The sequence below is a fragment of the Hemicordylus capensis genome, chromosome 7, assembly GCF_027244095.1.
Source record: "Hemicordylus capensis ecotype Gifberg chromosome 7, rHemCap1.1.pri, whole genome shotgun sequence".
Classification (NCBI taxonomy): domain Eukaryota; kingdom Metazoa; phylum Chordata; class Lepidosauria; order Squamata; family Cordylidae; genus Hemicordylus; species Hemicordylus capensis.
The window spans coordinates 20528720-20555483 of NC_069663.1; the positions used below are offsets into that span (position 1 = coordinate 20528720).

Below are 26764 nucleotides of genomic sequence, written 5' to 3' on the forward strand. Positions count from 1 at the left end.
CCAGCAAGCCAGGAAAACCAAACACTCACACACAGTGACTCGAAAAGCAAAGTTGGACTTATATGGAAAGCACAGCAGGTTAGGAATCAATGGCCGGAGTTTCCCATGGTGGCGTTGGGAGGGTTCCAATTCCACATCCCTGCCTTGCTTGACAATGGAATTCCTGGGCAGTGACGCACACACACACACAGACACACACACACCCGGCACAGGAAATGTAGGGAGGTGGCCGATTGCGATGGATGCTGGGACCATAAGGACCGGTCATGAAGCAATTCGCCCCAGTCAACAGGGACCATGTTATTAACATTTTAGTATTTTGCTAACTGAGCAGAGAGGCACCTTTTAACAGTGATGACTCTCTTATATTGAGCAGGGGGAGAGCAACTGACCCTATCCGTTCCCAGCACAACATGCCTCCGCGGGCTGTTGCTGGCGTATGCCTTATGTTTCTTTTTCAGAGTGAGCCCTTTGGGGACAGGGAGCCGTCTTTATTTCTTTATCTCCATGTAAACCGCTTTGGGAACTTTGGTTGAAAAGCGGTATATAAATATTCACCGTCGTCAGTTTCAACAACACCGTCTTGGCATAGTTTACAGAGCAAACGTTTGGAGAAAATGGGTCCCTGTCCCCAAAAGTCCTCACGATCTGAACACACAAAACACACCACACACAAACACACCACTAACAACGCCGGGCTGAACAGAGACAATTGTTCTCCCCTTCCTAAATATGAGAGAGTCACAGCTTTGAAAAGGGGGCTTCTTGCCCTGATAGCAGGGATTCGCTATCTAGGAGCAGCTGTTATAGGGTCGTGGCTAAGAGTCTGCACTACAGATCAGAAGGACTGTAACTCTGTGGGAGAGCGTCTGCTTTGTGTGCCGATTGCAGAAGGTCCCTGGTTCAATTCCTGGCAGCATCTCCAGGTAGGACTGGGAGAGGCTTGCCAGAACCTAAGGGGTATACTCGTGGGTCACATGGGCCGTAACCCAAAGTTTGGCTTTTAAAAAGCCAAATTACCTCCGCCAGTCATTGTAGGCAAGATTGAGCTAGATCAGGGCTGCACAGTTTCACAGGAACATAGGAATATACTGCCATATACTGAGTCAGACCATTGATCCATCTAGCTCAGTATTGTCTACCCAGACTGGCAGCAGCTTCTCCAAGGTTGCAGGCAGGACTCTTTCTCAGCCCTCTCTTGGAGATGCTGCCAGGGAGGGAACTTGGAACCTAGATGCTCTTCCCAGAGCGGCTCCATCCCTTGAAAGGGATATCTTGCAGTGCTTATACTTCTAGTCTCCCATTCACATGCAACCAGGGTGGACCCTGCTTAGCTAAGGGGACAAGTCATGCTTGCTACCACAAGACCAGCTCTCCTCTCCAGACCAGCTCTGGGTCTCCTGCAGACGTTGGCCTACAACTCCCATAATCCCTGCCTATTGGCCACTGTGGCTGGGGATTGTGGGAGTTGTAGTCCAAAAATGGCTGGGAGGGGAGAGGTTCAGCAGGCCTGGGTTAGATCAAGAGGTCCCGACCTGTAGTACTTCAGATGTGGTTGAACTACAACACCCATCATCCCTGATCCCTAACCACATCTGGAGTACCACAGGTTGGGAACCCCTGAGTTCGATGGACCAAGGGTCTGTCTCAGTATGGCAGCTTCCTGTGTTCTGACATGAACTGACTAGATGGCCCTAGTCATGTCCTTCAGCCTCACCTGCATTATGGGTGTGATAATAGTCACTCACCTTACAGCAGGATCTCAAACCTGAATCGCCAGATGTTGCTGGACTACAACTCCCATCATCCCTTTTGGCCACTTTGCCCGTAGTGAGTTGTAATCCAGACATTGTTGGTGGGCCGATTCTACAACATCCCTGACAAACAGCTGTATTATGCATTGTATTTTATCAATTTATCAATTTATTTTATCATCCTTAGGGAGGAGAGCTGGTCTTGTGGTAGCAAGCATGACTTGTCCCTTAGCTAAGCAGGGTCTGCCCTGGTCATATATGAAAGGGAGACTAGAAGTGTGAGCACGGTAAGATATATTCCCCTTAGGGGATGGAGCCGCTCTGGGAAGATTATCTAGGTTCCAAGTTCCCTCCCTGGCGGCATCTCCAGGATAGGACTGAGAGAGATTCCTGCCTGCAGCCTTGAAGAAACCGCTGCCAGTCTGTGAAGACAATACTGAGCTAGATAGACCAATGGTCTGACTCAGTATATGGCAGCTTCCTATAGTCCTATTTTATTACGGTCTTGGCATCGTGTACTGTATTTGTCACCCTCCTCAAATGGCAACTTAGCAGGCAGAAGGTGCGAGACAGAAGTGAAAGGGTGAACCTTTCAGTTACTCCCCAACCCGCATTTTGGAGCACTCTTCCTGGGACAGCGGCAAGGAGAGGTGGGTGGGGTATGAAGTTTCTGAAACTAAAGGCACCCAGCCTGCAGAGATCTGCCTCAGATCTGCAGAGATCTGGTCCCAGATGTGCAATGTTGGCTCAGACTGAAAGGCAAAGGCGGGGGGGGGGGGGTGAGAGAAGAAGAAGAAGTTCTTGCAGTTAAGTTTCAGAAAGCAGATCATCTTAAAAGGTGCTCTGAGGAAGTCTTAATTTTTGCCAGCAAGCACCAGCCAGCACGAACCCTCAGAGCTCTTCCAGCCAAAGACTTCCAATCTATCCCATCGCTAAATGCATTGTATTTTACAGTATGCATGATGCAGACAGCTGCTCCGTCCGAATGGCTTGCAAGGCAGTTTGTTATAATAAAAACCGATGTACAGGCGGATGAGATCGACAGATCTGGATCAGGACGTTTGTGCAGCTAGACTCAGAATGGGCTGCTGCAAATTTGTTTTAAAAGTGCCGTTTTAAAAGAACAGGTATGCAGTTCAAAAACTCAGGTCATGCAAAATTCAGATCATGTTATGTTATTGCAAACCGCCCAGAGACGAAAGTTTGAGGCGGTATACACATTTGACAAATAAATAAAATAAAATAAAATAAAATAAATCATGTTAACCAATGTAAAAAGTGATGGATAACAATGAGAAAAGTCATGTGAGCAATCCAGGCTCCTCTAGAATACAGAGGAGCAGATCAATTTCTGATCAAGCAGATCAATTTCTCCCCCCAACCCCATCAAATGCTTCCTACAGACTCCATTGCTACTGCCTACAGAGTCTTCCCTAAAGAATATGACCCTCTTCTCCAACAGTGCTGTCAGATTCCCACTTCTGATCATTTTCTCCCTCTCTGGGTAAGTTTCTAAATGTCGTGGGATGTGACTCTAGGCAACAAAGGAGCCTAGAGATGTACGTTTTGGGTGGTCTAGAAATATGTTAAATAAATAAATATGTTATAAATAAATAAATAAACAAAGGAGGTATTCACAGGCAAGGGAAATGCACAGATGTGTGTGTGTGTTGTGGTGTCGCACACGACACATTCAAATTACACTCACATAGCATGGAGCAGATCTGAATTTTCCTTTAAAAATAGCCCTGGACTACTTGATATCGACAGAGCTGGAATACCAGGTGGTGTTGATGGTATCCAACAATGGCATGCTGTTGTTTTAAATAAGAGCCAGCATAGTATTTATATCCTGTCCTTCAACACTTCCAGGGGGAAGAATCAAATATAAGAATAAAATATAAACACAAGAACGATCAGCTCAGCTGGTCTTAAACTATTCATAGGTCTCAGAGCAAGCCTGCAGACAGAGGGGGAAAGGTGGTACAGTTCTCGATGCTACTATTCCAGGCTGCAGGGGGACGCTTATCTATCTATCTATCTATCTATCTATCTATCTATCTATCTATCTATCTATCTATCTATCTATCTTCCAGATTTGTAGACAGCCCCAGACTTCCATCTCTGGGCAGTTTACAACAACGTCAAACAGATTTAAAATGAAGACCTTAAAACACTTTAAAACCACATTCCAGTTAAAAAGTTTGGGTGAAAAAAATAAGTCTTTTAAAAGCTGCAAACAACCAAAAAACAAACAACCGCCCCCCAAAAAAACAACCCCTGCAAGTAAAAACAAAAAGAAACCTAGCACTTCAGGGAGAAATATTTTAGCTCCACCTCTTTCCCTGCTGTGCTACTTTTCAGCTTGCATGGATTTCCCCCCCACCCCATGTAGGAGAACATCCAGTCATTTCATTCCACACCTGCAGTCTGAAATGGCACCGTCCTCTATCACTCCCAAATTGCTCACTTCCCTTTTAGCTGCACGCATAGACCAGGATTTTGTTTCTTGACCTCTTTCTGCCTGGGTTATGCAAGCCTGTGTTATTTTTTAGGATAGTGAGTCCCTTCTACTGGCTGCTGTGGGAAAGAAAACACACTTCGACCATGCTCAGAGTCTCTTATAAGTCTCCATAGACCAGAGCTGCATAAATCTGGCCCTCCTGCATATGATGGGATGTTACAAATCCCATCATCCCTGACTACTAGCCAGTGTTGCTGGGAATGATGGGAATTATTAAACAGCTGGAGAACGGAAGCTGGGCACATGGGAACATAGGAAGCTGCCATATACTGAGTCAGACCATTGGCCCATCTAGCTCAGTATTGTCTACACAGACTGGCAGCAGCTTCTCCAAGGTCTCAGGCAGGAGTATCTCTCAGCCCTATCTTGGAGATACTGCCAGGAAAAGAACTTGGAACCTAGATGCTCTTCCCAGAGTGGCTCCATCCCCTAAGGGGAATATCTTACAGCATGAATTGTCCCCTATGTTAAGCAGGATCCACTGTGGTTTGTATTTAGATGGGAGACTACATGTGAGCACTGTAAGATATTCCCCTTGGGGGACAGGGCCATAGTTCAGTGGTAGAACATCTACTACATAGGAGGAACATAGGAAGCTGCCATATACTGAGTCAGACCATTGGTCCATCTAGCTCAGTATTGTCTACCCAGACTGGCAGAGGCTTCTCCAAGGTTGCAGGCAGGAATCTCTCTCAGCCGGATCTTGGAGATGCTACCAGGGAGGGAACTTGGAATCTAGATGCTCTTCCCAGAGTGGCTCCATCCCCGAAAGGGAATATCTTACTCACATGTGGTCTCCCATTCAAATGCAAGCCAGGGCAGCCCTTGCTTAGCAAAGAGGACAAGCCATGCTTGCTACCACTACCCTGCCACAGAGACCAAGGCTGTGTCGCATTCAAAAGGCGTTCTAGGCTAGGCCCCATTTTTCTCTGGCTGAAGAGTCGACACTAAACCTCTTCCTCCCAGCCCCCAAGCAAAGGGTGTAGACTCCTCCGTGCATCGAAAGCAGAAGTCTCCGAGGTGCTGAGCAGGCGTTTTTTTGCAGGCAGCAGTTGTGGGAGAGACCGCCCAGTGCGAGGGGAGGAGAGCTGTGGTTTGTTTCTCTTCAGGCCCCTTCTGCACACAAGCCTCTGTTCCTCAGCTTGCAAAGCAAGGGCAGTCAGGCCTGAGAGAGAAATTGCACTTATTTGGAAAATATATATAGGAACATAGGGAGCTGCCATATACTGAGTCATACCATAGGTCCATCTTGCTCAGTATTGTCTACCCAGACTGGCAGCAGCTTCTCCATCTAAGGTTGCAGGCAGGAGTCTCTCTCAGCCCTATCTTGGAGATGCTGCCAGAGAGGGAACTGGGAACCTAGATGCTCTTCCCAGGGCGTTCTTCCAGTGCAACCAATCGGCCTTTTGTCATTTGGACCATATTATTTTAATTTAATTGTTTAATTTGTACATTTATATTCCACTCTTCCTCCAAGGAGCCCAGAGCGGTGGACATGGTGATGTTTATCCTCACAAGAACCCTGTGAGGTAGGTCGGGCTGAGAAAGGAATGACTGGCCCAGAGTCACCCAGTGAGTGAGTTTCGTGGCTGAGCACAGGGGTCTCCCTGTTCCTAGTCCATCGCTCTAACCATGTTAGATGTCTCCGTGTAGTCATTGTTATTAGAAGTTGCCTGGGTGTCAATTTATCTTTCAGTCTAACCTACCTCACAGGGTTGTTGTGAGGATAAATACGACCATGTACAACACTCTGAGCAAGATATAATGTAGAAATATGTTCTCAGCCTTGGGTCCCCATATGTTGGGACTACAACTCCCACCATCCACAGATGCTGTTGGACTTCATCTGGCCAGTCTAGCAGTGCCATAAACCAGAGGTTGGATGTTGAAACTGGTGGGGTGCCTTCAACCAGGGGTTGGATATTAAGGCTGGTGCCTTAAACCAGGGGTTGGATGTTGTTGGGACTACAACTCCCATCATCCCCAGATGTTGTTGGACTTCATTCAGCCAGTGTAGCAGTGCCTTAAACCTCTCAATCTTGGGTCCAGTGTGCCCTCTAACAGGGATTCCCAGAGGCTGTTGACTACAACTCCCATAATCCCCAAGCAAAAGCCATTGCCGCTGGGCATTCTGGGAGTTGTAGTCAACAACCTCTGGGGAATCCCTGTTAGAGAGAACACTTCTTGGATCCCCAGATGTTGCTAGACTAAAACCCCATCACCCCCAGACATGTTAGACTACAAATTCCATCACCCCCAGCCAAGGCCATTGTGGCTGTGGGGTGATGGGAGTTGTAGTCCAGCCACGTCTGGAGACCCAAGATTGAGAACCCCTACCAGCGTGGTATAGTGGTTAGAGTGCTGGACTAGGACTGGGGAGACCCGAGTTCAAATCCCCATTCAACCATGGTACTAGCTGGGTGACTCTGGGCCAGTCACTTCGCTCTCAGCCTAACCTACTTCACAGGGTTGTTGTGAAAGAGAAACTCAAGTATGTAGTACACCGCTCTGGGCTCCTTGGAGGAAGAGCGGGATATAAATGTAATAATAATAATAATAATACCTTACATAGCAGCTTGATCTGCAGACATATGTAGGTGATCACCTATGTCTCTATGCTGCGAAAAGCTTCATCTACTGATTTCAATGCAAGTTGTGCATGAACACCAAAAGAGGGGTCAGCAAGAAAGTGGGGGGGGGGAATCTGGCAGGGTATGATGCGGATACCCTGCATAATTTCTCCAACAGAAACCTGCCCACAGAGACATGGACGAGATTGTGCAGCTGTCCCAATCAGCAACATGACTATAAAATCACGGAACAGAGTGTGGAGAGAGTTAAAGGAGAGAATATTCCCTTTGAAATCCAAGGTCATCCCAGTACTTGACTGTCATAGGTTCAGGTTAGGCAAAAAGGAAGTTTGTCTTCCTGTGGAATGTATTACCACTGGACGCTGTGATGGCCCCTAGCATAAAGTGGAACTTTAACAAGATAAGTTACTGGGGAATCTGGCCAGTGGCCGTGATAGGAATGAGCCTCCATCTTCAGGTGCAATGTAGCTCTGGTTTTCTGAGGACTAGAACTGAACTGGCATTGCACTCGGATTTGAAAGCTGGCCCAATGAATGCTGAACACTTTCAGGTTTCACTTTTGAAATCGGACCTTGAGAGTGAGAAGATCAATCTGGCAGAATTCAAAACCGGGACGGTTTGCAACGCAGTCGTTCTGCTTGGCGAAACGAATGACGCTAAATTAAAAGGTACTAGATTCAGTTGCAATTCGGTTGCGGAATACTGATTGCTGATTCGCAGTAGCCAATAAGAGCTTCAAATCCCTAATTTCAACAGGCACTTTCACTGAGAATGTGGCGGGTGTGGGCTGGGGAAATGCAAATTAGAATCCAAATCCAAATACTTGCAAAGAAGTTCCAGCTCAAAGAGTATTCTCCACCCCACCCACCCACCGCAACACAATTGCCTTCCTGCACATTTGTTTCAGCTCTGCTATAGAGAGAGGTTAGCTGTCCCCATCTGGCCTTGTTTCTAAGCTTCCCCTGAGCTATCAATTTGGCCACAATCCGAAGCAGAGACTACAGGGGAGCAAAATAATTGTGAAGGGGGAGGGGTCATTTCATAAGAACGTCGGAAGCTGCCACACACTGAGTCAGGCCATTGGTCCATCCAGCTCAGCAATGCCTACACAGACTGGCAGCAGCTAGGTTTCAGGCAGGAGTCTCTCCCAGCCCTACCCGGAGATGGATTGAACCTGGGACCTTCTGCATGCAAAGCAGATATTCTTCCACTGAGCTGTGGCCCCATCCCCTTTAAGGGGAATATCCAACAGCACTCACATGCAGCCTCCCATCCAAAAGCAAGCCAAGGCAGACCCTGCTTAGCAAAGGTGGCAATTCATGCTTGTGGCCCCAAGACCAGCTCTCCTCCCCATCTTATTGGCAAAGGACAGGGTTTTCATGCAGGAGGTTGAGTCCCATAATCCCTGGCTATTGGCCACTGTGGCTGGGGATTATGGGTGTTGTAGTCCAAAAACAGCTGGGCGTGTGTGTGCTAAATTGAGCAAGCCTAGCCTAGAAAATAGTAGCTAGGGGATCTCTCAGGACAGCCCAAGGTACTGTGATCCCAGGGGCAAGTTGCTAAATGTTGCCTTGCCCCACACCCCTTGGGTGGCCACCTTGCCACCTTGCTGGAGCCCCAACAAGCCGCCGCCTGAGGCTACTGCCTCACCTGGCCTCATGGAAGAGCCGCCCCAGTATCTCCATGCAGCCTCGAAGCTCTGTGGGTCACCCTGGCCTAGGTGCTGTCTCTTTGTGAGCCCTGCTGAGCAGTATTGTGCAGGATACAAACAATTTCCATAACTAAGAGTAAAATAAATGCAGGCATTATATTGTGCCAGCTTTCAGGTGTCTCTGGATGACTCTACCTGCATCATCCCCCTCAAATGCCTGGTACATATGAGAAGTATACTGCTATGTCATGTGAATAACATGCGAATCACTGTACCTGTATACAGATTGTACCAATGTCAAATATAACATGTGAATAGGGCTTTTATTTCTGTTTCATGCAAAGCTACATGACACCGTATTGTATATCGTATATGATACATATAATATCTTATTGTATCGTATCGTATGACCTGTGCTTTCTCCACGGAGCTCAGGGCAACAGCGCTATGAGGCAGGTTGGGCTGAGAGAGGGCGATTAATCACAAGTCACCCCAGTGAGCTTCATGACTGTGTGGAGATTTGAACTTGGCTTTCCCTGGTCCAAGTCTAAGATGCAATCTGCTACAACATGGTGACTCTCTGCATGACAAGTGGCTGCTAAAGGCACAGAGCCAGGGGAAAAAAGGGGAGGGAAGAGCAACCCAGAATTTCCAACTAAACTTAGAAGAACCTCTTACAAGGCCTTTCTTAGTTTCACCTCCAGCAAATTCTGCAGAAGTGAAACTGACACAGGGCTTCTCCAAGCTTTAAAAATCGGTCAATTTCACCTCGCTCTGAGGCTGCCCAGACAACTGTAGTGGTGTCAACCCAACTGAAAATCTTCTCCAACTCCATGTTCTGTGTTGGAGTAATTCCTATTTTGAGGAAATAAAATAATATTTTATATCTTAAATTTAAAATATATATATATATATACAGTCTGTGTCAGTGATTTCCAGTGTATATTTTTAACTTTTTAATTTAAGTTTTAAATTGTTAAAATATTATTTTGTTTCCTCAAAACAGGAATCACTCCAACACAGAATGTGGAGTTAGAAGATTATATACACATACCTGTACAATATATTGCAATGATTTTAAAGACATTAGGCTGTATCTCTCAGCCTAAACTACCTCACAGGGTTGTTGTGAGGACATAGCCATGTCCTCTGGGCTCCTTGGAAAAAGAGCAGGATATAAATGTAAAATAAACAAATATTGCTTTGCTGTTTACATCTTTAATAATTGTGAACTGCCATTCTACAAACAAATTCACTTTCTGGCTACCCTCTTTTCACCCAGAGTAGTAGCTGTCCAATTGCTGCGGTTGGGAAAAGTAACTGTGCTTTTGTCTCCTACATTTTAAACTTTATGTAAAAATGTCAAGGACAGGATCCTTTTTCAGTTGTTCAACAGGTGGGTCCGAGATGTACAGTGCAGGAACGACTCTAGAACAACTAGTTGGGCGGGGCGGGGGGATAAAACAGCATTAAACAAACCAAGAACTGAACAGTTAAAACATATAAAAAACAGATTTAAATCTCCATAAAAACACACCAACTAACTAAAAAGCTTGGCTGAAGAGATGTGTCTTTAGTTGATTCCTAAAAGCCAACAGGCCTTAGCCAACAGGCTAAAAGCCAATAAGGCTTCTTTAAACGCATAATCCACTTGTGGAATTCTCTGCCCCAAGATGTGGTGACAGCCAACAGCCTGGATGGCTTCAAGAGGGGTTTGGATAACTTCATGGAGGAGAGGCCTATCATTGGCTACTAGTCAGAGGGCTGTAGGCCACCTCCAGCCTCAAAGGCAGGATGCCTCTGAGTACCAGTTGCAGGGGAGTAACAGCAGGAGTTGAGGGCATGCCCTCAACTCCTGCCTGTGGCTTCCAGCGGCATCTGGTGGGCCACTGTGTGAAACAGGATGCTGGACTAGATGGGCCTTCTTGGGCCTGATCCAGCAGGGCTGTTCTTATGTTCATATGTTCTTAAACAACGGCCTTTTAAAGATAATTAATTCAAGCTTTAGGACCATGATATGCGGTGTCTGTATTGTCAGCATAAAACAGTGACACGTATCACATCAATTTGTTGGTATATTACATTAAGAGGCCCAACTTTGGAGCCCAATTCAGACAGTCGTACACATGGTTGTGTGAATGACTGTACCTGTCTTCATTTTAAAAGTGAACCCAGATACCGGCCCTTCGAATGCCTGGTAAGATAGGAAGTGTATTTCTGTACCTGCGTTCAACGTAACATGTGAATGGCTATACCTGTGTACAGATCTGCACCTGTGTACACTGTACACTCATTGTATGAGTGTCGAACATAACGTGTGAATGGGCCTTTGCTGACCGCAAGACTTGTTCTGCGCTCCAAGCATGGCCTTTACTGATGCCTGCTTAATCAAGTCAATTAAGTAATCAGCACCTGACTTTTGCTTTGAATCGGGAGGAAGGGAGAGAGTGAAAAATCCTTTAATTAAGACCTGAGACAGCAAAAGAAAAAAATATTGAGTGGATACTAAAGCAATTTTGAAGACGTCTGGGATGGAAAAGTTAATCTTGTAGCAAACCAAAATGCTCGGTGACCATATTTGGACACCACAACAATTATTTATACACCGCTTTTCAACAAAAGTTTCCAAAGCAGTTTACAGAGAGAAATAATAAATAAATAAGAAGGCTGCCTGTCTCCAAAGGGCTCACAATCTAAAAAGAAACATACGAGAGACACCAGCAACAGTCACTGGAGGTCCTGTGCTGGGGATGGATAGGGCCAGTTACTCTCCCCCTGCTCAATAAAGAGAATCGCCACATTTAAAAGGTGCCTTTTTGCCCAATTAGCAGAGGTTATATCTCCTGAGATATCTGTGTGAAATCTCCTGCTGTTCCTGGGTTCAGTGCTTGTGTGAAGAGGTAAGCCCTGAGCTGTAGAAAATTCTGTTTACACGATTTGGAAGCGTTCCAAATCATGGGGAGAACCTCCTGGGTTTGGTGCTTGCTACTAGAGATAAGGGCTGAATCCGAGAAGACCAGACCGTCTGGCTACACATATGTACATGGTTAGGTCTTCTAGCAAAGACTGTGCATCTTGCAACAGACGCTCACTCACTTGGAGGCTTTCGGAAGAAGAAGGAGAGACTTCTGCTTCTTCTTCTGAATTTTCTGACCTTCTCCAAACTGCTGGGCAAATGGGCTCTGCCTCTCTGTGGAGCCTTCTGGATGGGCCAGAGGGCTCAGGCGGGAGACAAAATCTCCCGTCACTTGCACATCAGTTTGAGGGAAGATAAGAAGATTGCAGAAGAGGCCCCTATTTTTCCTTCCCTTCTCCGCACGTTTCTTCCCTTCTCCGTATCACCATGCAAGGGAGAGAATCTTTGCTTCCTCCTGACGTTCACCACAACTGTTAGAGGAGCTGGAGGCAGTTGGTAGTGAGGACGAACTGAGGCTTGCTTAATAAACCAGGCCAATATTTGTGGACCCCTTAGAGGAGCTGCTGCCGGTCAGTGTAGACAGTACTGAGCTAGATGGACCAATGGTCTGACTTGGTATAAGGCACCTTCCTATGGTCCTTTGTTCACCAACTGACCATAACACTTCATGTGTCTGATGATGTCGGCTCTAGACCAGATATTCTCAACGTTGGGTCCCCAGATGTTATTGGACTTCAACTCCCATAATCCCCAACCAAAGGCCACTGGGGCTGAGGATTATGGGAGTTGAAGTCCAATAACATCTGGGGACCCAACGTTGAGAATCCCTGCTTTAGACCACAAAGGTTTATGCTGCAATATATCTGTTAGTCTTCAAGGTGCCAGATGACTCTCTGATTACTTCTTTTGATCATTTTTTGGACATCAGGGAGGATTTTTATTATCAGCTCAGATCCTGAGGAAGCCTGTAAACCTGTGTGATGGGGCATTCTGTCAGTTCGTGTGGGGCATTGGCCCGGCCTGGTAGGCTGGCAATTCCTTGCAATTCCTCTGCAGAAACTGAGAGTGTGACCTCGCCCACTACTCCCTTGTGGTTACGCGCTGTAAGGGAAGCATAGCAGTAGCAGGTTAGTTGCCTGGCAAGGAAGTTTGCTGCTATTCCTGACTAATCTCCGAGAAAAGCTTGCCCTTTTTTATTACTGTTTTTGTGGTGACTAGGGGAAAGGGTGGATTATTTGCTGAATGCAAGGGTTGGCCAGCAGGGGGCGCTGTGGAAATCACGCAAGGTTGCTGCTTGTTGTGTGTACTGAGGGTAGCGTGGAAGCCTGCAGCACTGTGTGCACAGGAAGTGAGATCACGCTTGCGGGAAAAGATATCCCGCACTTTATTGCCATATGGAAGTCGCCCTGGTTGGAAACACCCTTTAGAAACTTCAGAGGAAGTCCGCTCACGGTTTAAAAACCTAAATAAATTAAGAGCTAATTCCACAGCGGGGAAATGCTTGACAAACAAGCAGAAGGTTGCCGGTTCGAATCCCCACTGGAAACACCTTTATCAGGCAGCCGCGCTATAGGAAGATGCTGAAAGGCATCATCTCATACTGACTGCTGCAGGCTGCCTTTTTGCTGCTCGTGAGGTGCATTGTGGGATACAGGAAGACTTCCTCCTCCTGATCCCACTTCCGGATTCTGTCGCTGCCCCAGTCATGTGTGTGCACAAGCAGCAGAGCCCGGAATATGAATATGATGAATATTTATATACCGCTTTTCAACAAAAAGTTCCCAAAACGGTATGTATAGATAGATAGATAGATAGATAGATAGATAGATAGAAACAAAATGGCTCCCTGTCCCCAAATAGCTCACAATCTTAAAAAAGGAACATAAGATAGACACCAGCAACAGCCACTGGAGGGATGTTGTGCTGGGGATTGATAGGGCCAGTTGCTCTCCCCTGCTCATAAGTAAAGAAAATCGTCTCTTTAAAAAGGTGCCTCTTTGCTCAGTTAGCAGGGGACAGAAGAGGCTCTGATCATTTCGGGGAAGGCAGGTAGGATCCTGCCTTTCCCCCAGCCCAACCCACTTTGATCATGAGAAGGGCCTCATGATCAGAAAAACCCTTCCTCTCTTTGTGGATTGCTTCCATTGAAAATTGAGGGTCTGCGTCATGAAAGGTCCATGCCATGAAAGGTCCCCCATGTAATTTCTGCAGGTCAAACTTCTGTTAGAGAGACAGAAGCAAGTCAGTTCACTATCTCTCCCTTCCCCTCCCCGGCTAGCTAGCAACCCCGCCCTGACCTTGCTTAGACGGGAAAACAAAGCAAGCTGAAAGTCGATGTCTCTGTGGGACTGGCTTGCTTTCTTCTGTAGAACCCGGGTGGTTCTTGTGCCTGCCTTTAACAACAGACTGGCATGCCGAGATTAAGCAGGTGAATCCTTTCCAGTCTCTTTATCTCCCAGGACAGGAAAAGATTTGCTTGCTTAATTTCTGCACTGACTCAGATAAGAATAGAGTCACACAAACATTCACATGTGTGGGCTGCTGTTAAGGGTTTTCTCACTTCAATGGGCCGAAGCAAGAGAGTCCTTTCCGATCGCAGCAGCCCTGGGAATTTGGTAGAACGTGGAAGTCAGGGGGATGAACGCATGGATTGCTTCTTTCTTTCTTCTCCTTGCTATCTGTATGGACTTCAGGCAGCAGCTGTAATGATGAGCAATGAGGCGGCCCTTTCATGGGGCAAGGTGAGGCAGTTGCCTCAGGCGGCAGACAGAGCAGCTCTTTGGGACTGATCTGACCCTTGCAGATTTCCACACTCTTTGCAAAGCTTGCAAGCAGCCGGAGGAGAGAAGGGGGGGGCTGCTGGCAACCCTCCCTCCCCCCTGCCCACTGCACCACTTGCCAGGCTGGCCCCCACCAGGGTCTTGCCTCAGAGGGCCACAATGCCGTGGGTTCCACCAGGCAGGGCCGAGAGGGTATGCACCAAAGCACGGCAAGCTTTTGAAGCCCTCTCCAATCACCTTTCCAAGATGAAAGTTGCCCTCAATAAGTTAATTGAGGTTCAAACTGCACACGAAACCACATGTTTCCGTCTCTCTCTTTCCCCCCTTAAAAATAGCAGTGGTGTGTGTGTGTGTGTGTGTGAGAGAGAGAGAGAGAGAGGGAGGGAGAGAGAAAGAGAGAGAAGGAGAGAGAGAAAAAGAGAGGGAGAGAGGGAGAGAAAGAGAGAGAGGGAGAGAGAGAAAGAGAGAGAGGGAGAGAGAGAGGGAGAAAGAGAGAGAGGGAGAGAGAGAGAGAGAGGGAGAGAGAGAAAGAGAGAGAGGGAGAGAGGAGGAGAGAAAGAGAGAGAAGGAGAGAGAGAGAAAGAGAGGGAGAAAGAGAGAGAGGGAGAGAGAGAAGGAGAGAAAGAGAGAGAAGGAGAGAGAGAGAAAGAGAGGGAGAGAGAGAAGGAGAGAGAGAGAAGGAGAAGGAGAGAGAGGGAGAGAAGGAGAGAGAGAGAGAGGGAGGGAGGGAGAGAGAGAGAAAGAGGGAGAGAGAGGAGGAGAGAGAGAGGGAGAGAGAGAGATGAATTGGCATGTGGCACAAGGGAAGTTACAACTGTCTCCCTGGCGTTTTTCACACAGGCTTTACGAGCAAGCTTTACTGCACGTTTACTGAGGCTTTACTGTGAGTTCGAAGTTGCCCCCCAAAACCGATGCAAAAAATGGATTTTTGTTTTTTACCTTGGATATAAATCGGGCTAGACTCTTAACGTGCAATGAAAAACCCGAATTGTGTGTGATGTGCTGTCCGATAACTCACAGGGACTTCAAGGTAACAAAAAGCCCTGTATGAAAAACACCCCCCTGTGATAAAGTTCCAGTGAAAGTCCCCTCCGAAGTTGCTCTGGGGCGCAGAAGGGAAGGTGCTCTTGTGCTTATAGCAGCCTCCTCCCAGGGCAAAAGCAGAGGGGAGATTTGGGCCAGGAAAATGGGGCAGAGAGAAAATATTCTGCTTCCCTCCCCCTGTGCTGTAGTTTTGATCCAGATGGGGGAATGGGGGCATGTTTGCTTTGCATGGAGAAGGTCCAAGTTTCAGTCCCTGGCAGCATCTCCAAGAAGGGCTGGGAAAGATTCCCGTCTGAAACCCTGGAAAAGCTGCTGCCTGTCAGTGCAGACAATACTGAGCTAGGTGCACAAAGGGTCTGACTCAGTATATGGCATCTTACATTCCAAACTGAGCTCTGTGCAGCGGCTCTTTAGAGAGAACCACACATGGTGTCAAACATGGGCTTCTATTCTCGTCTTCTCAGCCAAAATGCAACCATGTAACACCATTGATGGTTTGACCCTTAAATACTGGGGATCTAAACTAGCCTCATCTTCGGCCTGCCCCCCCAGTATTTTGAACAAGGCAACATGTCACCCAGGACCTTTCTTTGCCAGTCTCTGACATGCTGCATCTCCGTTTGAAACGTCCCCTCCATCAACCCGTTTGCTTGCGTTTATCTTTTGATCTATTTCTACCATTCCTCTTTTAGCCACGCATTACCCTGGTGCTTTGTGGAGATAAGGTAAAAATATGACCCTAACTCTGCAGAGCTGACAATCTAAGATTAGACAAAAGAGTGAGACAGCAAAAAGAAAAGAAAGAACGAAAAAGAGAAAGGAAAGAAACAGAGCAAAGCCTACAATTCACATCTAGCATGTTTTTGCACAAGTAAACCACGTGTTTTAGTGTGCACAAGAATGTGTGTGTGTGTGTGTGTGTGTGGCATACTAGTATCATCTGAACGGCAATCTCTACAGCTAGGAACTATGTTGGGGCTTTTTTAAAAAAGGAAAATTCAGAACTGTACAATGGTCTGTGAGTGTAATTTGTGCACATAACATGCGCCACTACAACACACACCATGCATTTTCCTGATCTGTGCACACATACTTCATTGTCGAATGAGAAGCTTCCATAGAGTTGGAGGAAATCCTCAGAACTGGGAATTGGACCGCCTGATTGCAGAAGATAAATAAATAAAGATTGAGGTTGGGCCTACGAGTCAAATGAAAGTGTCGGGTGCCAAATTGAGGGTTGCCATTTCTCCAGGGGGGCTTTGGTAGCCAACAGTGGAAAGATTGTAATAAGTGCATTATTAATAAATTAATAAATGCATTATTAAATAAATAATTAATTAATGATCAAGAAATGTATTATTCCAAAAAAGATTGTGGCAGACACAGTGGTGGCCACAAAAAGCCCTCTGGTATCTGAGAGGTTTGTCCTCTTGCGGAATTCAGGGAAGGAGGAAGCCAGGTTGCGATCGCTTCGCGACCGCAACGTATTTCCCCAATGGCCTAAAACAGGCCTGCACAAGTTAACATAAGGCCCGGGGGCCGGATTCAGCCCGTAGGGACTATTTTACTGGCCCCCAGGTATCCTGCAGCAACACGGGAGCTGGAAACTGCCTTATAGCGCCATCCTATGCCTGTTTCCTCATAAATGTGTTCCATGGTGCTCCCAGAGAGGCTTACTCCCATGTAAGCATGCCTAGGACTGCAGCCGGAAAGCAACAACGGTTTAGGGAGAGGAGAGGACCTGGCATTTGTTTGGGGCTGGCGTGCACTCCAGGGGCCCCACTGATTGAGCAGGACAGGGCTTATTTTCTTGGTTGAAACGATGGGCCCATTGACAGGGGGGGAATAGACCCACAAGTAACTCATGATATTTTTAATTTTAATGTACATAGGAACATAGGAAGCTGCCATATACTGAGTCAGACCATTGGTCTGGCTAGCTCAGTATTGTCTTCACAGACTGGCAGCGGCTTCTCCAAGGTTTGCAGGCAGGAATCTCTCTCAGCCCTTTCTTGGAGAAGCCAGGGAGGGAACTTGAAACCTTCTGCTCTTCCCAGAGTGGCCCCATTATCCCCTGAGGGGAATATCTTGCAGTGCTCACACTTTTAGCACATGTAATGTGCTAAAAATCGACCTCAGCCCCTGCATGCCAAGTTGTGGATGGTTCCAGCCCACTAGGGCATTGGAGTTGTGCGGTCCTGGCGTAAAACAAGCAATTGTGTTTACACTTTTTAACTCTGCCCATCCAAAGGGGCCAGAGCTGAGTCAATCACTTCCAGACAAAAAGCATGACATCTGCACTGGCTGATTGTTATTGTTTTCTTAATCTCTCGTTTGTTTTGCTAAAGGAACAGCCATTAATAAAATCCCTCCCAACGACAATCAATCCCAGCTAACCTGGGTTCAACTGGAGTCAGCCAAACCGCTGCTGCTGGTGGTGGAGGAAAAATACCACCACTGCCTCTGAATGCTGGGAAATTGATGGAGACTTGTGAGGGTGGAGGAATTGCAGAATGGTGGGGTATACTTCTCACCCAGGGCCAGGTGACCTAGTGGTCAGAGCAGGGTTGTGCAACTTTGGCCCTCCAGCTGTTGTGGGCCGACAACTCCTATCATCCTCAGCCACAGTGGCCAACGGTCAGGGAGGATGGGCATTGTAGTCCAACAAGAGCTGGAGGGCCGAAGTTGTGCAGCCCTGGGGATGATGGGAGTTGTAGGCCCACAACATTTGGGAATCCCTGTTACAGGGAAAGCTGCACTCTTTCTCACCTTATCCTACCTCACAGGGTTGTTGTGAGGATTCGGCCTGGGGAGACCCGAGTTCAAATCCCCTCTCAGTCATGAAACTCACAGGGTGGGCAATGTTCCCTCTCACAGGGATTCCCAGATGCTATTGACTACAACTTCCAGAATCCCCAGCTGCAATGCTTTTTGCTCGGGGATTATGGGAGTTGTAATCCACAGCATCTGGGAATCTCTGTTAGAGGGAACACTGATCTGGGTGGTGTGCCGTGTTCGCTGTAACAGGGTTTCCCAGATGCGGAATACACCCCCCATCCTCCCCTGCTGCAACGGCCTTCGACTGGGGATGATGGGAGTTGTAGTCCACAACATCTGGGAATCCCTGTTAGCGGGAACGCTGCGCTCTTTCTCAGCTTACCCTACCTCACAGGGTTGTCGTGCGGATACAAATGTGGCGGTGGTGGGGAGAACGGCCTTTGCCCCTGGGAGGAGGGGTGGGCCAGGAAAGTGATAAATCACGTTTAGAAATGACAAGTGCCACTCTTTGCGCCGGGCGAGCCGAGGGACCTCAGTGGTGCGCGGCGGGAGAGAGGCGGAGCGTGTCGCCTGCGAGGTTTACGGGGTGGGGGGTGGCAGGGGGCCGGGCGGGTGCGACCGAGGGAGCTGCGAGAAGCTGGTGGGACAGCAAACACAGGAAACGCAGGCAGGAAGTCTTCTGCGGCCACAAAGCCGGAAGCTTCTGCTGGGGCTGATAAGGGCTGCCGAGCCGGGTGCTGGGGCTGCCAGCCTGCCTGCCGGCTAGCCAAGGAGGCTTGAAATAGCCTGCCCATCTTCCATCATCAAGGGTGGGGTGGAGCGGTCAGCACTGGACGTGGGGTGAGGAATGAAGACCCAACTTCCTGCCTGGCCATTGGAATCCTGGGCCTGGGGTGTGGGTGTGTGGTGTGTGTCTCTCTCTCTCTGTGTGTAGGGGGTATTGTTGTCCCAAGGCTTCCTTCTCCAGCTCTTGTTTTTCTTTGTGTGTACACACACACACACACACACACACACACACACACTTACACTTACTTGTGGGGAAGCTCAGTGTTTGACTCAGGGCTCCCTCCACCCCATCAAATCCCACCCCCTGAATCTACCTGGTGCTAGTGAAATTCTGCCTCCTTCCCTCTGCTTAGGCTTTGAAAACCAGCAGCGAAGTAGGACACGGGCGGGCGGCGAACTTACGAGGCTGCCTCCTGCGGAGTCAGACTATTGGTCTGTCGATCACAGTGTGGCCTACTCTGGCTGGCAGCAGCTCCCCAGTTCGCGGAATCGGAGGTCTCTCTCTCCACCGCTGTGATCTGACCCTTTGGCCAGGGTTTCTGTGTGCAAAGCAGGTGCTCTGCCGCCCGAACGGCGGCTCCTCCCTGCAAAAGGCAAGGAGGCCGGGCTGCCTCCGGGCCCCCTCTGCCATTCAAGTATGGCCAAGACGACCTCCTAGCCTTCGAGGCCATTCTCGCGTCAATGGCAATGCATTATCGACGTTTCTTGGAACCCAGGAAGCTGCCGTATACGGAGTCAGACCCTTGGTTCATCGAGCTCAGTGTTGTCTACACTGACTGGCAGCAGCTCTCCAAAGTTTCAGGCAGGAGTCTCTCCCGTCCCATGCCTATCTGGAGATGCCTCCAGGCAGGGACTGAACATGAGGCCTTCTGCATGCAAAGCAGATGCTCTAAGATATGCCCCCCTCTCCACTCCTATACCATTTAACTCAGGGTTTCTTAACCTTGGGCCCACAGTTGTTGTTGGACTACAACTCCCATCATCTCCAGACATGGCCTTGGTGGATGCTGAGGATGATGGGAGTTGTAGTCCAACAACATCTGGGAGCCGAGGTTAAGAAACCCTGATCAAACTCCAATACCAGTAGAGCAAGCAAGATACAAGGCTTGAAGGCTCTCTGATCCTGGCATGTTCAGAGAAGACTATTGCACTTTCCCTGTTTTGACGGGGCACAAGGCAGCATATGCTAGATATTGGCAGCATAGCAGCCGGTCGTTACTACAGTTGCCAACTGACCAAGTTGTAAACTGGTCTGTTGCTGTGCTTTCAACAGCAACTCTGATCCACCAGAGTTGGCTTTTCACAGCACGGACACAAACATCGCCACTGAAATATGTCTATAGATCGAGCTGCAGTTAGGGGCACAAGAACAGGGGGCAGTGGAAAAGGTGGCAACCCTAAGCAACGTTAGTCGAGTATGCAAATGTTTTCTAGGTATTGAGAGGCGGTGGGGCCCGTGCGGGATAGGAATCGACAGAGGCTTTGACATCTCCTACACCTTGTACTCTGTGTTGCTATCTAGGGTTGCCACATTTCCCCCTGGAATCGCTCCTCTACCTTGAACAGCAGCATTCAACAAACGGAGTGTTGTTCCCCATTGCTGCCCCTCCGAGTGGTGGTGGGGAACTTCTCCTGTTGGATTTCTGCCTGATGCACAGTTATTAAGGAAACATATATCATCTCAGGAGTTCTGATAGTCTATAATCCATATTGCTGTTTGCATTTTACGGACGCAACGGAGGAAATCAAGTAGCTTGCCTAATAATGTCGTGCTTTCAGTTGAGACTTGGATTATGGGTTTCCAGTTGACAGCTAAAGTTACTGGAGTCCACTGGCCCTGCCGCTATATCTTTAAAGCAGCCTGCCTGATTAAAAAAAATTAAACAGATGAAGCTTTCATATGAAGAGGAAAGTGATGGAGATCGTTCCACATGCTGGATTTCCGCATGCCAGGATGCTATTCAAGGCACAGGGGTCAGTTAAAAAAAAAGTTGGCGACCTTGCTCAGAGCTCAGGCTCTTAACCATAACCCTAATAAACTGGCTTATGCCAGTGCTACCGCTGGAAGTAGTACAGTGTAGTTGTGCTTTCCCCCCAATCTGAGAGTATTTCCTATTTAACTTCTGCCAGACGATCCCTGCAAATTAGGGTTGCCAGCTTTTTCTTTTCCTGGCTCCTGTACCTTTAACAGCAGCTTGATTAGATCATGCTCCTCTCCTTACTGTGAAAAGCTTCACCTGTTTACTACTGCAGATCAAAGCGCTGTTAAAGGCATAGGCTCCTATTTAAAAGGAGGGAGAGATGGGCTATGACCATGTTTGTTCTGACCAGTTGGCAAATGGCACTCATATGGAGAATTTTATTTAAAAAGCATGTAAAATTCCCTCCCAACAAATTAAAAAATGGTTTGGGAAGCCGGATAACTCAGTTATCACGACAGTTTACCCACCCCCCATTAAAGTGCTGTCATGGACTTTACCATAGAAATACAATCCGATGCCATTAGCCCAGAAAGAAGTTTGGACATATAAACTTGCTTTCATTTCAACAGTTTACACATCTAGAGGGCTGCATTAAGCCGGCTCCCAAATTGCTGCTGGCTCGAGGGTTTCGGGGCCCTTCAGCCAGATTTTGGGGCCCTTCTTAAACTGCAAAAGGCAGGATGGACAATCTGAGGACTCACACAAGCTGCCTTAGCACAGAGAAGCCAAGAAGATAAAATATGACACAAGGCTCCATACTGTCTCCAATGCTCTGTCTTTAACATCTACATGAAAACGCTGGGAGGGATCCCCAGGAGGTTTGGTGCAGGGTGTTATCAATATGCTGATGATACCCACATCTATTTCTCCCTATCAGCTTCATCAGGAAATGCTATCGTTTCCCCAAATGCCTGCCTGGGGTGGTAATGGGCTGGATGAGGGATAACAAACTGGTAGAACCCAAATCAGAAGGAAGTACTGATTATGGGCAGTCAAGACCCAAGAGATGGTTCAGATCTGCCTGTTCTGGATGGGGTCACACTCCCACTGAAAGATCAGGTATGTATCTTGGGAGTGCTCTCGGATCCAAAATTCTGGTTTATAAGGTTGAGTCAGGAGTGCTTTTTATCACCTTTGGCTGATACATCTGCTACACCCATTTCTGGAAGTAAGTGACCTTTAAAAAGTAGTCCAGCCACAGAGAAGGCCCAGCCCCAAACAGTAGTCCATATGCTGGTAACCTCCAGGCTTGATTTCTGTAATGCCTGCTAAGTGGACCTGCCTTTGTATGTAGTCCGGAGACTACAACTGGTACAGAATGTGGCAGCCAGGTTGGTTTCTGAGGCAACCTGAAGGGATCCTATAAGGCCGGTTTTAAAAGAATTGCCCTGGCTGCCGACAGAGCCAGCGTGGTGTAGTGGTTAGAGTGCTGGACTAGGACCAGGAAGACCTGAGTTCAAATCCCCATTCAGCCATGAGACTTGCTGGGTGACTCTGGGCCAGTCACCTCTCTCTCAGCCTAACCTACTTCACAGGGTTGTTGTGAGGAGAAACTTAACTATGTAGTATACCACTCTGGGCTCCTTGGAGGAAGAGCAGGATAGAAAATGTGAATAAATAAATGTCTGAGAGCGAAATACAAAGTGCTGGTTCTTACCTATAAAGCCCTGAACAGCTTAGGTCCAGGGTACTTAAGAGACCGCCTCCTTTGTCATGAAACCTGCCACCTATTAAGATCATCTGGGGAGGTCCGATTACAGTGGGGTTGCCACCAGCTCATCTGATAGTGACTCGGGCCGGGCTTTCTCTGTGGCGGCCCCAGGGCTTTGGGATGCACTCCTTGTCAAAACCAGAGCTTCCTCATCTCTGATTGCGTTTAAAAAGGCCCTTAAGACAACCCTGCTTTCTCAGGCTTTTAATTAAAACTAGTTTTAAATGGTCCAATAGGTTTTACGCTGTGAAATTGTTTTGTTTTATTCTGTGAATGGTTTTTCATTGTTTTCATTGTTTTAATTTTTTTTGTATATTGTAACTTGGATTGTGTACACCGCCACACACACACACACACAACACACACACACACGAATTGAAGATAAATAAACAAACACAAAGTAGATTGGAGGCACTGTCGGAGCAAAGAACTCCTTAGGTCCTCAACTGAAGCCGATTCTGGCATGTCCTTGTGTCTGAACATTAGACCAGCCCTAATCTACATTGCAGCCCAAACTCAGACGTTTTCTCCACCTAAGGAGACGTTCATGCAAAATCATGTTTAAGGATCACAGCTCCTCAAAACTGCAACTCTTTTGATCTGCAACCACCCATCTATCAATCTGAAAGGATTTCTTTTAAAAAGCAGGACAGAAAAGCTTTCTCTAAATCCATCTGAAATGTTTTGTGTCTTTTAAAGACAGTCAGAAAACATTGATATAAAGCAATCTGAAACGATCTTTAAAATAAATACATCATCATCATCATCAATCATCATCAAAGATCAGTCTGGTTCTCCATGTTTCAGGCCAGTCAAATTCCATAGAGCTTTAAAGCAAAGTGGGTATTTAGCGAAATAATTCATGAACCCTGAGACGCCGGTGGTGACGGGTTGGCAAAGCCGATCAGATCAGAAATCAGCGGCGATGAGCAAAGGAATGAAAAGTTTTAAGAACTGACACCAATAGTAAAATTATAAAGTCAAACAAGACAAAACCAGTTGAAAGCTGGAAAAGGATAGCTTCCAAAAACCCAAAGGAAAAGTGAACTGACCTCTTATGGGGGGGGGGTACCTTCAGTTTCTGGAGGTGCAGAGTTTCAACTGTTGAGGTCCATCCCTGTAATCCTGCAGTTTGGCAGGGCAGGGCAGGTATCTCTACAGATGCCTCCTCTTTCCTTGTGCCCTGCCCAGCTGGGGCAGACGAGTCTCTGACTCCACTCATGCTGCTGTTGAGGTTGGGGGTCCCCAATTATTCCCGTGGTTGCTATCCCTCAGTCGGCCAGACTTTGCAGTGGAAGGGGCTCTCCACCTCAGCCCTGGAGGCGTCTCTGGTGGTGGTTTGGTTTGGGTTTTTTAAGCTCAGAGACATCAACCGCCACGAAAGGGAAGGAAGAGGAAATTTTTTTGTACCAGAAGGAAAGAGCGGAGGGGGCCCTGTTTCTGGAGCTGGGTGTGTATGAGAGAGAGGAACTGCACCAGAAGACCAGCACAGAGCGAGCCGGAGACTGAGAGGGGGGCGAGAGAACCAGCTGCTGGCAAAGATGGAAGAACATCTCCAGAACTTACCTTGATGGTGCAATCCATATCAGGCCTCTCTACCTGCCGCTTCCCGCCTAGACCTCCATGGGCACTTGGCTGAGTTGCATTGGCAGGGGCTGATCTTGCACGGGGGGCCGGATGAACAGGGCTCGGGTGTGTGTGTGTGTGTGTCTAATTTTGGGAAGTGAAGTCACACAAACCGCCAGGGCTGGTTTCCTATTGGTGTGACCAAGCTTGCAGCTCTGAAACCTTCTTTTTTTTTTTTTTTTTTTTTTTTGCAGCATCAGTCGGTTTGCGAGCAATTTCTTTTCTGAATTGCAAAAAGATAAGAAGGCGAAGAAGTTGGGAGCTCAGATCTGGAGAGAAATGGGGAGACCCAGAGGTCGATGGGGAGAAACAAGGGTGCCATGGAAAAGAAGACCTTGATCTTTGGAGGACCGTTGGATTTCAGCTGGAGGGCTGTTTCGATGAGTTTATTTTGCAAAACATGGGGCCACAAAGGGGTGTTCTCCACCAAAACCAGGAGGACCCAAGCATTTAATCTGCCCAAGCACAGATGCAAGAGCCGAGATCTATTTGAAAATCATCTCTGATCAGAAATCCTCTATGCAGCTCCAGAAAAATGGCATAACACCCTCTCAGAGTTGAGTTGCCAGTTCTCCAGGCCTGGCTGGGCGTTTCCAGGAATTGGTATCTATATCCAGAAGGCTCTTGACAACAATCCTGGAGATGTGAATGGCTTGGTGGAAAATATTGGCAGAGAAAGGAGATGTTAATGGCTTGATACTGAGAAACATACAGGGGACGTGAGGGATAATCTCTAAGAGGAGCTTCAATCAGAGGGTGGGTTCACACATAACGTGGAATCTACTGGCCAAGTTGGTAATTGACTTGTCTTTGACCATCTGAACTCACACATCAAGCCAGGAACTGGAGGTTCACTCCCATGGGGCCTCAAACTTGATGTGTAACCAAGATTTGAAGCTGGCTTGCCAAATCAAGTGCTGCTCCCTCTGAGGTGCAGGTTATGTCTGAACCCACACTCTTCATGGACCTCTGCTTCATCCTGGCTGAGCCCACCACCACCATCTTGCCATCAGGACCAATGGGTGAGGCGGGGAAGGCTAGCTAGTTGAAGGGTGGGATAGCACCCAGGGCCCTCACTAGGAGGTGCTGACAGGAGGTGTACTTCTGGCTCAACTTGGCAATTTCCAACCAACGGAGATATGTGACTCTCTGCAGTGACAACGTCAAGTTCCCTCTGCATCTTGGGCTGGGGAAAACCAGAGGAACATAGGAACCTGCCTTCTACCAAGTCAGATTATTGGTCTAGCTAGCTCAATATTTGTCCACACAAACTGGCAGCGGCTTCTCCAAGGTTGCAGGCAGGAGTCTCTCTCAACCATATTTTGGAGATGCCAGGGAGGGAACTTGGAACCTTCTGCTCTTCCCAGAGAGGCCCCATCTCCTGAGGGGAATATCTTATAGTGCTCACACATGTAGTCTCCCATTCAAATGCAAACCAGAGCAGACCCTGCTTAGCAAAGAGGACAAGTCATGCTTGCTACCACACGACCAGCTCTTGTTCCCTACTCTGTGTGATTCTACCCAGAGATGGCAACCTGAATTCAGAAGTACCCTCATTAGCAACCACCGACACGTGGGCATGTTATGAGTGCAGCCAGCCTTGATGGAAGCACACTACAGGCAACTTCAGCACTACGCGGTGTGCAAAACTTCATCTGGACGTCCTGCAACCTTGACCATAAGAATCGCTGGTCATCTTCCACTAAACTACCATCTCGATAGACTTGAGATCTTTGGCTGAAATTAAGCAACCAGACTTGGTCCTCTGTGATTCTGGATCTCAAAGCATGTGCCACATTTACATGTGTATAGGAACATAGGAAGCTGCTGTATACTGAGTCAGACCATCAGTCTATCTGGCTGAGTATTGTCTACACAGACTGGCAGCGGCTTTTCCAAAGTTGCAGGCAGGAATCGCTCTCAGCCCTATCTTAGAGATACTGCCAGGGAGGGAACTTAGAACCTAGATGCTCTTCCCAGAGCGGCTACATCCCTTAAGGGGAATATCTTGCACTGCTCACATGGAATCTCCCATTCAAATGCAACCAGGGTGGACCCTGCTTAGCCAGGGGCACAAGTCATGCTTGCCACCACAAGACCAGCGCGCCTCTCCTTGTATATATGTAAAAATGTGTGCACTCTGCCATAACTGTGTGGCTCTTGATGTGAATCTAGTTCCAAGTCCTAGAAGCTAACTCTAGGCAGCTCCGCACATCTTTGGTCCCCTAACCAGCTCTTGCTGGACTACAGCGCCCATCATCCCTGTCTACAGTGGCAGCATCAGAAAAAAAGAAAGCTTGCGGTGGGGTATTATTCTGAGCCATGCTGTTTGGTTACGCTGTGTAATTTGGCTCTCCTGAAGTTTGCTGTGACTTTGCAATGGAAATTGGACGCTGGTGGGCAATTATGTGGCTCCATAAGCAAAGCCGTCTTGGAATGCATCCTGATGGTCCATCAGCTTGGAGGCTGAAACTAGTTTGGCCTGGTCTGGGAGAGGGTGGAGGGGTGGGGCCAGGTTCCCTGGGAGAGCGCCTTCTTCTGCATGATCCCCACTGCACATTAAGGTCATCAAGAGAGGTCCATCTCCGTATGCCGCTGGTTCGTCTGGCGGTGACTCGAG

At 47.8% G+C, this 26764-nt stretch overlaps 1 protein-coding gene across 3 annotated transcripts in view; it reads right to left on the bottom strand.

Moving 5' to 3' along the window:
* Positions 1-24177, bottom strand: part of LOC128332415 (retroviral integration site protein Fli-1 homolog) — a 44665-nt gene extending 20488 nt beyond the window's left edge. For 2 of the 3 annotated variants that reach the window (XM_053266655.1, XM_053266654.1), the window contains exon 1: positions 24085-24177. In XM_053266655.1, the coding sequence (XP_053122630.1) occupies positions 24085-24102 (18 nt within the window). In that variant the 5' untranslated portion in view covers positions 24103-24177. Of the gene's footprint in view, positions 1-23570; positions 23764-24084 lie in introns of those variants that run through there. The other variant, XM_053266656.1, reaches the window with a different exon arrangement.
* Between the last annotated feature and the right edge of the window lie 2587 nt (positions 24178-26764).